This window comes from Salvelinus fontinalis, chromosome 15 (genome assembly GCF_029448725.1).
Source record: "Salvelinus fontinalis isolate EN_2023a chromosome 15, ASM2944872v1, whole genome shotgun sequence".
Taxonomy (NCBI): Eukaryota; Metazoa; Chordata; class Actinopteri; order Salmoniformes; family Salmonidae; genus Salvelinus; species Salvelinus fontinalis.
Genome location: NC_074679.1, coordinates 22,698,906 through 22,714,591, shown reverse-complemented (window position 1 = coordinate 22,714,591; position 15,686 = coordinate 22,698,906). Strand labels below are relative to the sequence as shown.

The window sequence follows — 15,686 nt, the reverse complement described above, 5'->3', positions numbered from 1 at the left end:
CACTAACTCATTAAGAAAGCTAAACTTAGATGTGTATTTTTGGTTGTTGAAGCAGTTAACCTTGAAATGGGCATGGTCCATCTTTGTGAAAAATATAAAGTGATTTCAGAATATTAAGGCAAGTTAGCTGGCTAATGCATTGATCTTGTTTTGGAGTATACTCCCCTCTGCTCTGTCTCCCCTCAATCACCCATAACATAATGACATGTACAGTGACTGTAGGCCCACTAGATAACTGATTTTAGAACTTATTGATTCTGTGTTCTGGAACAGCCCCTAGCAATCACAGCTACAAACCAGAGTGCCAATAAGAGGTTTATTTCAATAAAGTCAATATTGTTAAAAAAAAAAGCCATGACATAGCCTGGATCTTTTCTTCTGACATTGACATACACATGTCGTCATTGCAGTGATTTTTGAAAACCTTCTGTGCAGGAGAAAACAAAAAAAGCCAGAGGAGATGTCTTCTAGTATTAAAACCCAAGCATGTAAAAAATGCCTATTTTCTGAATAATCAAAACAAATATTTACAATTCCTTTTATGAAATGTGTATTACAACAAATGTCTGAAAAGATGGCGGCAAAACAAGGGGAGATAAAAAACAAAACAATATATATTTTTGCTTTATCCACACTAAAGCATTTTGGAACTACGAAAGAATACATTCACTACCTTTGAGAGCATTCGAAATAATGAGAAAATGAAATCCTACATGATATTCATTACATTACCATTCTCCTCTCCCCGATTAATTTTCTCATAAATATCTTTAGTGTCATCTTTCCTGATGACTGACTGCACATTACCGTTCTTCCGTATTCTATGGGAGAAAGAGAAAGTGTGTGGTTTTTATACTTCACTAGTTTAGAGAGCAGGAGTCATTCAATCCACAGTGAGACCAGAATTAATGTGCCCTTTTTGGTGGCTGAAGTATAATATAAGCTACCACTGCTGCCAGAACAACACAAGCTAAAGACTTCCCTTCATGCTTTACAGGAGAAAATAAAAAACAGATGTTATTCCTGGTAAAATGGAGCTTCACTGCCCAGAGTGTCAGTGTCTATATGGAGCAGTGATGAAGTCTAAATGGTTGGTTTTTTTCTGCTAGATATTATCTAATATTTCATTGCTACATATTTCTTTAATCTCAGGTTCCATTGTCCTGAGCTGAAAACATCTCATTCAAGCACCTGGTACAGGTACATCGTGGAAAGCCCTGACTGAGCTCAGCATAAGGTCAAGGAGGAAAATGGTATCAGAGCATGGAAAACATGTAGCCTTACTTCTATTATAGTTATTGCAATTGACTTAAGCAATGCAACAGTAAAATTAAGCATATCGCACCAATATGTCAAACTCGGTGGTTTGGCCTAGCGTCTGTCTACATGCAGTGAAACCTGTCCTCATTTATCCTCTAGAGACAAAAACACTGAATCTTTCAACACTTTATAAATCAACTCTGTAGCCAAGACACAAAATCAGCCTTGTAATTTTCACTTTCATAGCAAGCCTAAAAAGCAAACTAATATTGAACATCTGAACGGAAAATAGAAAAACACAGGTTGTGACCATATTCCCATGAGTAGACAGAGGGTCACCCGGAATGCCACTTCATAAGAAGTGTGTTTAGATTGCCCTCCAACACTGATAAGCTCTGATACACACCAGCCTGCGTCTGATCTGGGAGATCGCCATTCAAATCATCATATCAAAGAGAAAACTAAAAAAGTTATAAACAATGGACCATCAGTAAACTTTCTGAGTGGCTTCATGTACTCAAGATATCTCCAAAAAATAAAAGGGAAAAGTAAGAACAAAGGAGCTCATGCATTGTGTTTGCTATAAATGAGGAGAGAAGGAAAGGTAGTCCATAGTTTTCTTTCTCGTGTCTGAACAGACCAGTCCCAGTGTTGGGGGTAACTGGGGGGGGCCTATTTGATCAGCCTCTTGGCCACGTCTTGGTAGGCGATCTCGATCTCTTTGTCACTGGGGCAGGTGTTGGTGAACTCCTCGTGTGTGTAGGCGTTCTGCAGGTACTGCCAGATACCTGTCATGTCCTTGGGGATGTCAAAACCTCTGTACTTCTTGGTCACCACCTGTGGATGGAGGGGGACATTGATTAATTCATGTATTCTTAGATAAACTTCTAGAGAAGAGGTCCCTCTGTAGGCCAAGGGTGGTACAAAATGATTTGGGTAGCAGAATGCATAAATCACTAAGTGCTCTGGGCTTTGCTGTGTCAAGATGTATTCTATTTGTCCAACATAAGCATTCAATTTTATCATAAGAATAGCACAGGTAGCTTAGCTGGGGGGTTACTATAGGGACTTCGCTAACTCAACTGTGTGTGTACACTGAGTATACCAAAGATTATGAACACCTTCCTAATATTGAGTTGGACGGGGCATTCATCTGGGCATGGACTCTACAAGGTATCGAAAGCGTTCCACAGGGATGCTGGCCCATGTTGACTCCAATGCTTTCCAAAGTTGTGTCAAGTTAGCTGGATGTCCTTTGATTGGTGGACCATTCTTGATACACACAGGAAACTGTTGAACATGAAACTATGTAGCGTTGCAGTTTTTTGACATAAACCAGAGCACCTGGCACCTACCATCATACTCTGTTCAAATGCACTTAAATCTTTTGTCTTGCTCATTCACCCTCTGAATGACACACATACACACCAATCCACGTCTCAATTGTCTTAAGGCTTAAAAATTATTCTTGAACCTGTCTCCTCCCCTTAATATACATTGAACGTAGTGGATTTAACAGGTGACATCAATAAGGGATCATAGCTTTCACCTGGATTCACCTGGTCAGTCTATCTCATGGAAAGAGCAGTGAGTATACAATGTTCTGTACACTCAGTGTATAATGTCATGTTTATTGGCCTCTGCTCTTACCTTGACGATGTGCAGCTTGGGAAGGAGGTTGCAGTCAGCCAGTGTCATGTTGTCACCATCCAGGAACTTGCGAGTGGAGATCTTGACGTCCTCAATGCTGTTGTGGTCGATCTCGTCAGGCAGTGGGGAGCGCAGGTACTCATCCAGCTTCTGCAGGGTCTTCAACAGCCCACGCTCCAGACCTACAGCAAAAAAAGGAACATTTATCATCTCTAACTAATGTGAAGGAACATTTTATTGTTGTGCTTTTCTAATAACCAATTTTACTGGGTTCTTGCAAGTGACTGATTGTGCCTGGGAGAAATCCTCACCATCAGTATAACCAGTTTGGCTCAGCTTGGAGAGAAGAAGCCTTGTGAGGTATTGGTCGGTCACATGCATGAACCAAACGTTAATGATGAATTAATGATGAAAAATTAATAAGCTATATCAAATATAACTTGTCGTGTAAGCAGTATATAAGAGAAGTATCGGGACTGCCCCGGCTGAGCTGCTGACAGACGTGTACTACTTGGTGCATTAAGTTTGTTGGAACCTCTCCAGCTTGCTGATACTAAAGAATGATTCATTTAAGATTGACTTCAGGTGTCCCTGGTGGTAATTTCCAGAACACTAGCACAACAACTGTCAACTGCATATAGCATTCACAAACCAGCCTGCCTGCATTGTGTTGAGTATTCTAGACCACTTTTCAAACCGACACTACAGGATACACCCAGCAGTTCTGTAGTCTGCCACGCGAGGGCAGCATTTTATAGCAAGATGGCAGAACTTAAGCTGCCTTGCTGAAGTACTTTGAGAGAGTACATTCCTTGATCCCAGTTTTTGACATTATCTTGAGAGCCCAAATAAGGAGTAGTTCATACAACTAAAATAGATAGCAGGGGTTGGACTAATTGTGGTTCACTGAGCAAATTCGACTTATTGGAATGTTATGTATTCAAGCCAGTTGGAGAGTGTGTGACTGGGCATATTGTGTTTTACATTTTACAGTGTGACTGTCCTATAAATAGGGCATGCTTATCATTCAGATATGACTTTCAGCAATAAAGTACTGTTGACATAGCCCAGAAGATATTCAAAGCCAACCATCACGACAGGTCAATATTTCCACAGGGTGGAGAATAGAAAGAAACCATACCATCCAAGATACCAGAGGACATGAACTGATACTGTGTCATAAACAGCTTACCCCAGATTAACATGGCATACAGACAGAGAAACAATAGCCAATATGACTGAGGCAAAGTATACTGTCATCTGTTGTCTTGTACAAAACATGTCTGTTGGCAATATATTTATAGCTGTGGCATGCCTGTTAAACAAAAGCCAGGGGAGACAAGAGAGTTGCTGTGAGCTCATTTCCAGACCATCTCGCTCTGTTGTTTTTACCAGGCTTTTGGTTGTTTCTTTAGAGAGCCCAGCCAGGTGACATGGGGTACAGGGGGAAAGTGGCAGGAATGGTACTGGGGACAGAGAGGGGCCACCACGGAGAACAAAAGCTCTATGTTGACATGGCAGCCCCCCCCCCCCCCCCCCCGCTGTCACCCAGCCACCAATGACCTCAGGCTGCTGCTGTCACCTAGCAACCACAGAACTGTTGAAGCACATAGGTTTATGTGTGTGCTTGTTAATTATGTTATAGGGAGTGGAAGCTCACCTTCGTTGGCATTGGGTTTTGAGTTTTTGATGAAGGCTGAGAACTTGGCAAAGATGTCCATCCCAGCTGTGTTGGACTCAGGGTGTCTGGCACTAAGCTTGGTGAACCTACACACACACACACACACACACACACACACACACACACACACACACACACACACACACACACACACAAACAGATGACACACCTGGTTAGATCTCAAACAAGCAGAGTGTATACTGTAACCTAGGTATCTACACTTGAAGGCAGTGTGATGTGCCTAGTAGGCGTGACGAGCTGTTACCACCCAGACGAGATGACTCACTTGGGTGGGCTGAGGACATCCTCCAAGAACTCCTCTATCTTGTTGACGTCTGTCTTGACCTCCCCGTTGAAGGTGATGAAGGGAGGGTGTGTGCCTGGGGCCAGGTTCTGGAGGTCTGCAGGCTTCCTGGGAAGAGGAGAAGACAGGGGATTTAGTGGGCATGTCACAACACACTGGTAAATACCCATATCAGCCAAATGCAATACATACCGTATACTGTGTAAAGCCCTTAATGTTGTTGAAATGTCTGTCTTGTTTGTATGGATGACTTTGCTGCAAAACCAAGTTCCCCCTGGGGATAAAGTTTTATACTACTACTATACAACTGAGACGTCACTGATTACTCACTAACCTATCACTTTATATCCTTATAATCCATCTAGTCTCGGTCTAGTCTTTGACAATCATCAACAATCATTAGTGTTATTCTGTTTCTTCCCAGGGCCCAGTTCTATTGCTTTCTCAGGTCAGTGGAGGTGGCTGTGGCCCACGGACAGGACACAATTCCCTGTCCCAGTTCCATGCTCAACTGTTCCAGACTTTTCTAGCCCTCTCTAGCGCTCCCCTCGCACACACAGACCCTGGGCTGGAATTTATTTTCAACAGGGTTGTGTACGTGTGTTTGTGCATGTGTGTGTATGCCAAGTTCATTCCGCTGTCCGCAGTGCTCAGAGCAGGCTTGTTTTGTTCCAGGTGTCTGGGAGGTGAGATATGATGAGAACACACACAACATAATGAGGATGTGATGAAGGACCTGTCAACAGCACAAAGCCCTTTGTCATGTTTCATAATGATCCACACAAACCAAATCACTAAATTAGAAAGGAAAATAAAAACCTTTTTAGGTCATACAGTGTAGAAGTATTAGCATTGCCATGACTGAGTTAATTGACTAAATAATGTGGAGCAAATTAACTTTGATGCAGAGAACAGCCTACCACTGACCTATCCATAGAGAGTGCTTCACATGCAAGCCAAGTCAAAATGCAATGTGATGTGCGTACGTACAGTGGTTAAGATGTCCCTATAAGGGGAGATGTGAAACACACTCATAGGACCAACAAGTCACAGGGGCACCAAAACAGGAAGTGACCTCAACACTTTGGAATGAGCACAGGAAGCACACTTGCCCCATGGCAACATTAAGTGGGAGGAGGTAAAAGTGTTCTCTCAAGAAGATAAATAAAAACGATTTAATCATAGACATGTTAGTCATTGAATTGGGCCAAAAATAGTTTTCCATACCAAGGTTGCAAAATTTAAGATTAGAAATCGTAATTCTACATCTTTCCTTACTAAGTGGGCTACTCACAATCACATCAATGTGGAATGGTAGTAAATAAAATATAATCTCTTTGAGTTCCATATAGTAATAAAAAGGGATAAAATAAGACAAACTCTTTTGCAATAATTTGCCTTTCTGTTGACTGGAGAAAAAGTGAAGCCTTTATCAGTCCTGGTCTGAACAGCTGAACAAAGACATGTTTGACAGAGGGGGAAACAAGCACTGTTAAGTGGGCGGACATCCTCCACTGCCTTTTACAAGACCTCCAGAAGCTTGTTTCCCATTACACACCACAGACATAGACATACATGCGCAAATACATTCACAGACACCCACAGACAATATTCACAGACACCGAACGACAACATTCTCAGACACCCACAGACAACATTCACAGACACCCACAGACAACATTCACAGACAACATTCCGGTGCCTTCAGAGGTAAAAAAGAAGGTTGCTCTTGGTACTACTCAGTCTTGTCTTGTCTAGATTACCCTCAGGACCGACCCTGGCAGAGGTAGCAGTGTTTCTGAGCTCTCTCAGGAGAAGAGATGCAAAGCGATAGAAAAGCATCTACGTGGATGAGCTTTCCCCTCTAAACCACTTCATCAGAGAGCCTGCTGTATACTGGACTGTCTGAGTCAAACAGCAATGATGAAAGGCCCATGGAAATTAAGAGTTCATTTGACCATATCTGAAAATAATCACACATATGCCAGCAGCCTTGGCCTGGGAAGAGGAAAAATAATCAGGTTGACTCATAGAGGGACATAATGGCTGGGTAAGGAGCTGCCAGGCAGCATTACAGTGAACATGAGGAACAAAGTTTTCTGTAGTTCCAGCCGAGGCTAAATAGTGTTCAAATTACTTTGGGAGGGGAAGATGATCCTTTTAGATCCTGTTTTAGAGTAAGAAAAATAACATCTAGGGAGGAAGTGAGCACAACCTCAATTAGCCCCTCCAAAACGCAGCTTGTTTATTTTCCAGATTTCTCGGGTTTGGAAAGGTCATGAGAAAACCAAATAAGCAATTAGGGCGGTGTGGCTGTTTGAGGTGTGGCTGGATCAAAGTGTTCTGCTAGGCTGCTACGGTCTTAGTGGAGAGCCCAGAAAAGCTCTGAGAGCCAATGAAAGAGGAGAGCAGAGAATATTCCCCTGGCTTTCCAGGAGCTAGTTGAGAGCTGAGGAGTAGCAGGTTAATCCTTTCTGGGGGACTGAGCTAGCTAGATATTGTGGTGTGTGTTGGAGGAGTGAGCAAGTGAACTAGTGTGATGTCTGGTGGAAGAGTGAGCTAGCTAATGTGACGTGGTGGTCTGGTGTCTCCCTCACCTCTTCAGGTCCACTGTGGTGACGTTGAAGACCACTCCCTTCAGCCACAGGATCATGAAGAGTCTCTGGGAGAACGGGCAGTTCCCAATGCTCTCGCCATCACTTCCCGCCTGAGAGAGAGAGAGAGAGAGGGAAAGAGAGGGCGAGAGAGAGAGAGGAGAAGAAGGTTAGATTAGGTAAGACTACATCAGCATCATTCACATGGCATTGTTTTCACCTTAAAGAAGCCTTTCACACAACCACAAAGAAAATGCAGCATGGCTGGAAGGATAAGAGGCAGGGAATCCAACATCCAACAAGATTTAAATGGCTCTTGTAAACTGATCGCAATCAAGTTAAGGTTGAGCCTTAAAATTGATAAAAGTCTTGGAACACTGATATTATCAGACCTCTGTTCTACAATCTCCAATGACCAGCGGTGTTTTACTGCACTGACCTATGTTGAGCAGACAATTATTCTTTCACACAGATTAAAGACTAGCTCCCTGAGTCCCAGAGAGCAGGCTAACCTCTGTCTCAAACCCTTTAGCACACTTCCACAGCCGCCTCCATTCATCCACACTACCAGGCAGCCAAGTGGAACACAAACCCCTGAAGTGACTGAGAGGGACCCTGAGAGGGAGCTGGACAGCTTCTTGTTTCTTTAGACCTAAAGAGAGAGTCTGATGTATTTGAGTGGGAGGGGGGATGATACAGTATGTCTGCCAGTGTCTAATCACTATGCTCAACCATCACCATGACAACATCACTGAAGGTATTTTGATTTGTAACACATGCATGTTGATGTGTTTGATGTGTATTGAATCGTGTATACAGGGCTATTCTGTGAGACAATTGGTCTCAGCATGAGTCCCTGTGAAAATAAAGGTTAAATAAAATGTAATTTATAAAATGAACAATCGACTACATGCCATCCAAACAAGAGACATGGACAAACTAGGTAACTGTTCTCAGACAATCTCTGGACGTGGGGAAAAACAAGCAACTACCCACTAGTACAGGCCCACTTTCACGTTGGGGATTTTCCATACCCAAAATAGATCTGCCACCTTCACCTCCCTTTCATGACAAACTACTACTGTGCATTATGATAGTGTACACAGGCCTCCAGCCCCAGCAGTAAAAACGAGGCAGTGAGAGAGATATTCTAAACACTCCGCTGGCAGACACACTGTCCTATAAACACACCAGAGATCTCTCCAACTACCACCGCAAGCACACTCTCCGTCTCTCACTCCCGCTCATCCACCTCAAGCTGGTCTATATCAATGATGCTCTAGAGCACAGGCAAATCCCAGTTTCCAGCTTAGGTTGTGTGTGCAGAAATAGTTGTGGGAGTAAGGAAAAAACGGTAGATCGAAAAGAGGGAGTTTTTGATGCAACTAACCTCCTCTCATGTAACATTAATATGTGTAGTAATTACTAAATAGGAAAGTGAAATGAAATATTCATGAGTAAAGATCTTGCTTGTGTAAACAAACATACTATAGCTGGAGGAGCCAATCGCCGTTGAGATTGACACCCAAACTACAAAACACAAATAATTTGACTGTCACTACAATGTCTTCTCTAGGCCGTCATTGTAAATAAGAATGTGTTCTTAACTGACTTGCCTAGTTAAATAAAGGTTCAATAAAATAAATAAAAATGATCTGACATTGGCCCCAATGTTCCAGTTCATTATATGCCTGTTCCTCTTTTAAGAGGATCAACTCAAGCATGGTCTCAGCCCCTTTCACACTGTCAACATCTTCCCCCATTCCACATTTACAGAACTGGTTATGGAGTGTTCCATAGACGGTGAGCACATAGAAGAATGCCATTCTTCTCAGTACCAGTTAATTCTGAAGAATGCCCAGTATTCATTCATTCAGAAGGACAGGGACTGAAGGTAATAGGAGCATTAAGAAAAGGAATGTATCTTTTCTCACTGTCTATTACTTTAGCAAGTCTTGGCTCACTGAAAGGTGGCATGCTCATCAATTTGTCTCTCCTTGTCAGTCACTTTGTAGCCTACCCTCCCTTCTACCTAGCCTCCTGTCCATCTCTTTCACTTTCTCATTCCATGTCTCTACCTCTGGCCAGTGCAGAGGGCATATTGAGGAAGGGAAAATTCCTCTCTGAGATTCAGGCCCATTCCAATGTCAAATACACTAATTAAAATGGCATACCACAGCCTTTTGAGTAATGGACTGGCGGAGCTGTGCCAAGATAGGGCTGGGCTTCATGACACATTTATAAAACTTTATTTTTTATTCCCATGGAGCTAACGTCCCCCTCTACCACTAGAAATCCGATAAATAATACCTATCCAAAACTTTTTTCAAACGAGGTACGGCCTGAAGTGATCTTGTGAATGAATAGGGAACTTTGTTTCCAGAATGTTCCTGGCAGTGTGTCCGGCTAACAGCACTCTGCTGGTGTGTACAGACAGTCTGTTTGTCTCTCTGTGGTGTGGAGGCCCAGTGTGTTCTCTCTGTTTGATCTGCCTGCTGGCTGTCCTACAGGCTGGAGTTGCTGCTCTGTTGTTAGAGCTCAATTCAATAAATCAAAAGGTTGGATTAGATCACAGCCTTTGTTTAGTGTCCCCTCCTTATGATTCGATTCCTGTGTATGAAAGGCTTGCCATCAAATCGTATTGCTCTGTTTGGAACCTCAGGCAATTGTTATCTAACAAGAGACCAGTAGCTGATACTTGTGGGACTATAGAGACAACAATGTGTTATTTTCTGCTTTTATCCAGAGATTGTATTCTTGTTGGTTACTATGTGTCAGGGGTAGGAATGACAGCAAAACATGGTGACTATTCCCATGACGATGGAGGCCAGACTCATAATAAATAATTGCTTATCATTGCACAGAGATAACCAGGTGAATGGTATCTTTCAGAATACGATGGTACGTAAACATAAAGGACATGGGCCGTGTCTGAAATCTGTCTTGGTTACTACTTACTTAAAGTGCATACTGTGTACTATTTATCACGTACTGTTTGGTAAAAAGTATGCCACAGGCAAAACAGATACTTTTGGTGCATTCAAGACAACTGGGAACTCTAAAACAACGAGCTCAGACTGTGAAAAATCGCGACATTAGTGATCTTCAGCTCAGAGAAGTCAGAGGAAGTTTTTTTCCCAGTTGTCTTGAAAGCACCATCTGTTATGGCTTCACATATGAACCGGACAGGATCATTTATAGCCCCACCCAGTGACCTTTCTCCATTGCCTTTCACTAACACCGGAGTGTTGTTTTGGGCTAACATTAGCTAGCATTTAGAACAACGTATTTGGAGTAAACTTGTGTACCATAGGTCTATGCAAGTATCAATTGAAGAGTCAACTGAAGCTTAAAAGGAATGGGAGATGAAAAGCGCTATAGAAATATTATCAATTACTATACCAGCAGCATACCACCCTGCATACCACTACTGGCTTGCTTCTGAAGCTAAGCAGGGTTGGTCCTGGTCAGTCCCTGGATGGGAGACCAGATGCTGCTGGAAGTGGTGTTGGAGGGCCAGTAGGAGGCACTCTTTCCTCTGGTCTAAAAAATATCCCAATGCCCCAGGGCAGTGATTGGGGACACTGCCCTGTGTAGGGTGCCGTCTTTCGGATGGGACGTTAAACGGTGTCCTGACTCTCTGAGGTCATTAAAGATCCCATGGCACTTATCGTAAGAGTAGGGGTGTTAACCCCGGTGTCCTGGCTAAATTCCCAATCTGGCCATCAAACCATCATGGTCACCTAATAATCCCCAGTTTACAATTGGCTCATTCATCCCCCTCCTCTACCCTGTAACTATTCCCCAGGTCGTTGCTGCAAATGAGAACGTGTTCTCAGTCAACTTACCTGGTAAAATAATGGAAAAAAAAAATAAAATAAAAAAATACCAAAGATGGTTTATTTAGAACAAAAAAATAGAACAAAAATCTCTGACGAAGGCCAAGAGGCCGAAGCATAAGCTTCGATGGAAAAAGAGATGCTAGCAAGAGCAGTGTGTAAGTTTCTTTTTCCTTTCAAGTTATCTAATCGTTACCAGGCACCTGCAACAAGATAGCTCAGATGTATGAATGTATTTTTTTATGTTGAAAGTAAACAGTGGATGTACTGGTATCAAATAAAATGTTTTATTACAAACAAGAAACACATTTCAATGAAAAAAACAGAAATCCACGAAAAAATTACTTCACCAAAAACATTAGAAAATGAATAGCTAAATTAAATGACATACAAAATACATAACTACTTCATGGCCTCTAAAATAGTCATAAGACGTGCCTCCCTGGCACCTCCTTCTCCAGACTCCACATCTGGACCTTTCTGGGATGGAGAGGAGCCCACAGCTACACCTTGGGAGGATGAGATGATGTCCAAACCGGTGGGGTGATGAGTGGCAGCCCCCCAGCGCCTCATCCATCACCACTTCTAGGATGCAGCTGTGGCCTCCCCTCCCTCAGTGCTGACCCCAGTGGGGGGAGCTTTCAACTCCTGAAAAATTATCACTTTCAACATCAAAACATACTACATGTAAAGCCCTGGTATTATGCCAATTACAGTACATTTCTCTGGAATACGTGAACCTTTCTCACATGTTTCTCTTCACACTTATATACATGAATGTGCAGTTGAAGCATACGAAATATATTGGAAAGTGCTGGTGCTCTCAGAGAAAACTTTATTAGCCAAGTACAGCACAGCAATAAATGTCAAGCTAACATACTGTGTATTTTTGCTTAAGGTTCTCCCACTTCTTTTTCACCCATGCAGGTGACAGCTCACACTCCTTCACGTAGATCCTAAAGAGACATAAGATGAAGTACAACATTAACCAAAACATGAGCAAAGTAGAGTTGTGTGAACTTTCTGTAGATAGCCAGACTGCCACATACATTATCAAATTGGAGCGCCAAGGTGAAACAGTAACGAGAGCATTTTACCATTACTTACACCATAACAGGTTATGTGTGCAATGAAACTAGACCCATTCAGGCGGTAACCATTCAGGTATAAACTAATATTGCATGGCATGAACGCCACAATCAGCTCAACGCAGATGAACCAACGTGAGGAGAACTAGAAGAGTTGTTGGGACCAGCACCACTGTGGCAGGTAGAAATGTAGGCTACCGCGTTACTAACGTTATAGCTAGTGGTATTTACAAGTAGCAGCTAGCTAGCTAACATTAAATATGAAGTTGTCGCTCAACAGCAAGTAACCCTGTAGCTAAGGTTACTGTTCTAGCAGTTAACTTCTAGACCTACTAAAGCATGTAACTAGCTAAAGGCATGGCAGGCTGCAGATCTGTTTTCAAATATGTATGTACGATGAAATAGTTGTGATAATTTTAAGGAGAACAAAAACTACTTACATTTGAACACCACCGTAGAAGCTTTGCTATTCCCCATCTTCCAAGTTATTTACTCAAAACTTGCAGCCCCTCCACTTCCAATGCATTGTGGTTGTGAAATTCACAAAAAGTGTGCAGCGAATGCGTCATTGCGTTGTTCCCGCTATTCGTTCATTTCAGTTGGGCATCACCATATCTAATTGACAGCAAATTATCAGCTGTCGTCAAATCCGAAATGAGTATGACATCCAGGCATTTAAAGTATATTTGATTTTCGAAATGTCACATACTCAAAAACAACCTACTTTTTAGGACTAAAGTATTGGTATTTGGACACAGCCGTGGATTTCAGCCATGTTTAGTATATGAATGGAGTGAGCAGCAGCTTTAGGAATGAGCTCATCTCCCCTCAGGCTGCAGAGCCAGTGGTCAGAGATGGCCAGCCACAGTGCAGCAGCTGAGAAACCCTTTCTCTTTGTGTCAGAACATGGCAGGGATTCAGTCTACTGGAACTGCAGCAGCAAAGAGCAGACACAGCCATCTGACTTGTGTTTCCGGCAAAGAACCTAGCCCTAGTCTGCTATTCCTACTGAGACTCCCTGCAGCCCTACCTTCTCTGAGTCAGAGGAGAGGAGAGGGAGAACGGTGTAGAAGGAGGGAATACAGGAATAGAATAGACTGGTGGAATTAGCATAAACCTAGTTAAGGAGAAAGCTAGGAGAAAGGGAGACAAAAGACTAGATTGAGTGGGTGAGAAGTGTCTAGGGGAAAAGAAAGCAGAGCGCAAGCCACACCCTTCTCAGCACTGTTAGCTTCAGAAGCAGCGTGCTGCTTGGCACTCTCCTCTCATCCTTCTTCCACAACCTCTTTAACAAACTCAAACTCTTTTTATGACATGGGAACAGAGTATGTGAGCGGAGTTGAGCTGTTGGAAATCCAGCTCATGAAGTCACTCCATGTCCTTTCCAACGGCTCGCTCCACGCTCACAGGAAGAAAAAAAAACGACCGCTTCAAATTCGCACCAATCATTAAAATCACAATTTAACCAACATCCATCTATTTTTGTGACTACCTGGACCTACCATTTGATTTTAAAGTATTGAAACCAAACCATATGATTTGAATGAAAAGTATTTGAATAAACATGAAGGTGAATGTAAGAAGGTCACAATTTCAAATAGGCTAAATGTCATATTAAATGTCACGTTGTATAAATTATTGGAGACACGCGCAGGAATACGTAAGAGGGGATTTTAATACTCGACCCAAAAATACATGCCATGAAAGGCACAGGGACGAAGCCCAAAACTAACACGTACACAAAAACACAGGGCTGTAACCCCAAAAAAAGAGCGAGGTTAAAACTTGAATAAATACAAGGGACCCATAATAACAAGTGCACAACAATACACGGGATGAGACCCATAATACCGAGTACACAATACACTCAGCACAGGTACTGACAAGACCAACAAACTTGTGAACAATAACCGACAAGACAATTGTGAAAAGAGGGCACATGTATACAATTACTAATCAGGGGAATTGGAATCAGGTGTGCGTAATGAGACAGTTCAGTGTCACTGTAACCCGTGTCTGAAGCCCTTAATTGTCAATGAATCATTGCTTAGTTCTGTCTCTCTGAGTGGTGGAACAGGCCATCTTAACACTGTTCTCTCTCAAGTATCCATTGCTCTGAGCAGTGTCTCAGAACCGTTACATTCCCCAGTGTGAATACAGAGGTCCTTGTGGGGAATAACAAGCAGGAATATGGAGGAAAGGCACAGAGCTCTTTTGTTTGTGGACAGTTCTGTGGGTGTCAATGGATAAAAAACAGACCAATAAAATTTGAAGTGAGGGAAGAAATTATTTTGGGCCAGCACCTAATATGGTCATGAGATCACAGTTTCCAGAAAACAAACCAGAACCTGGGATTCAGCAGTAATCGTAATTTCACATGTATTATGTGGTAAGAACATTTCAATCCCACAGTACTTACTTAGAAATATTACTGAACAAGTATCATTCACTACACGAAATACCCTAGCACTATCCATTTATCTTCTTACTTTTCATGTTAAAATTAGTCAGGAGTTGCTAATGATTGCATCATATTCCACATAAACTCCTCGGAGATTCAACATTGTCCCAATGTTCTTTTGCTTTGAATAGGCCCATTTCACTTACAGCAAGCAACACGTGCTACAACAGCTGACAATTACCAATGAACGTTAGGCTTTTGGTATCAAAGTAAGGAGAGAACCTGAATCAACAAAGAGACACGGATCGACACGTGTATGCACACGCACGCACACAAACGGTCACGTCACACACACACATAGCTGTCTGTCCGTTGGAGAGGATGACTCATGCCGAAGTCACAGAATTTCCAGGGACGCCCACCGGCGCACAATGAGACCTCAGTCAGTCCCTCCCCCTCCCTCCCCCGTCTACAGGAGACACACATACTGCCATGTCACCAGTGGAGAGGTCATAGATTATGATATCACTTCCCCCCTGACACGGTCTGATGGTAGAGCTACTGGTGTAAAGACCATCTTGAGCCATGTCAAGACTGATAGTACAGTAGGTCACAACTATATTGAACAAAAATATAAACGCAACATGTAAAGTGTTGGTCCCATGTTTCATGAGCTGAAATAAAACGTGCCAGGAATTTTCAATTTGCACAAAAAGTTTATTTCTCTCAAATCTGGTGGACAAATTTGGTTGCATTCCTGTTAGTGAGCATTTCTCCTTTGCCAAGTTAATCCATCCACCTGACAGGTGATGCATATCAAGAAGCTGATTAAACAGCATGATCATTACACAGGTGCACCTTGTGCTGGG

General features: G+C 42.6%; 1 protein-coding gene and 1 long non-coding RNA gene across 2 annotated transcripts in view; both read right to left on the bottom strand.

Moving 5' to 3' along the window:
• Positions 1–302: 302 nt before the first annotated feature.
• The window catches only part of LOC129811564 (chloride intracellular channel protein 4), a 38,748-nt gene continuing 23,364 nt past the window's right edge, over positions 303–15,686 (bottom strand). The window contains exons 2-6 of the mRNA XM_055862973.1: positions 7,493–7,602; positions 4,878–5,003; positions 4,571–4,677; positions 2,911–3,092; positions 303–2,097 (exon numbers count right to left, since the gene is read on the bottom strand). Of these exons, the coding sequence (XP_055718948.1) occupies positions 1,933–2,097; positions 2,911–3,092; positions 4,571–4,677; positions 4,878–5,003; positions 7,493–7,602 (690 nt within the window). The 3' untranslated portion in view covers positions 303–1,932. The remainder of the gene's footprint in view (positions 2,098–2,910; positions 3,093–4,570; positions 4,678–4,877; positions 5,004–7,492; positions 7,603–15,686) is intronic.
• Positions 10,595–13,770, bottom strand: LOC129811565 (uncharacterized). The gene is made up of 3 exons (XR_008752904.1): positions 12,857–13,770; positions 12,209–12,284; positions 10,595–11,976 (listed from the first exon to the last, which is right to left on the bottom strand). It is a non-coding gene; the product is annotated as an uncharacterized LOC129811565 (long non-coding RNA).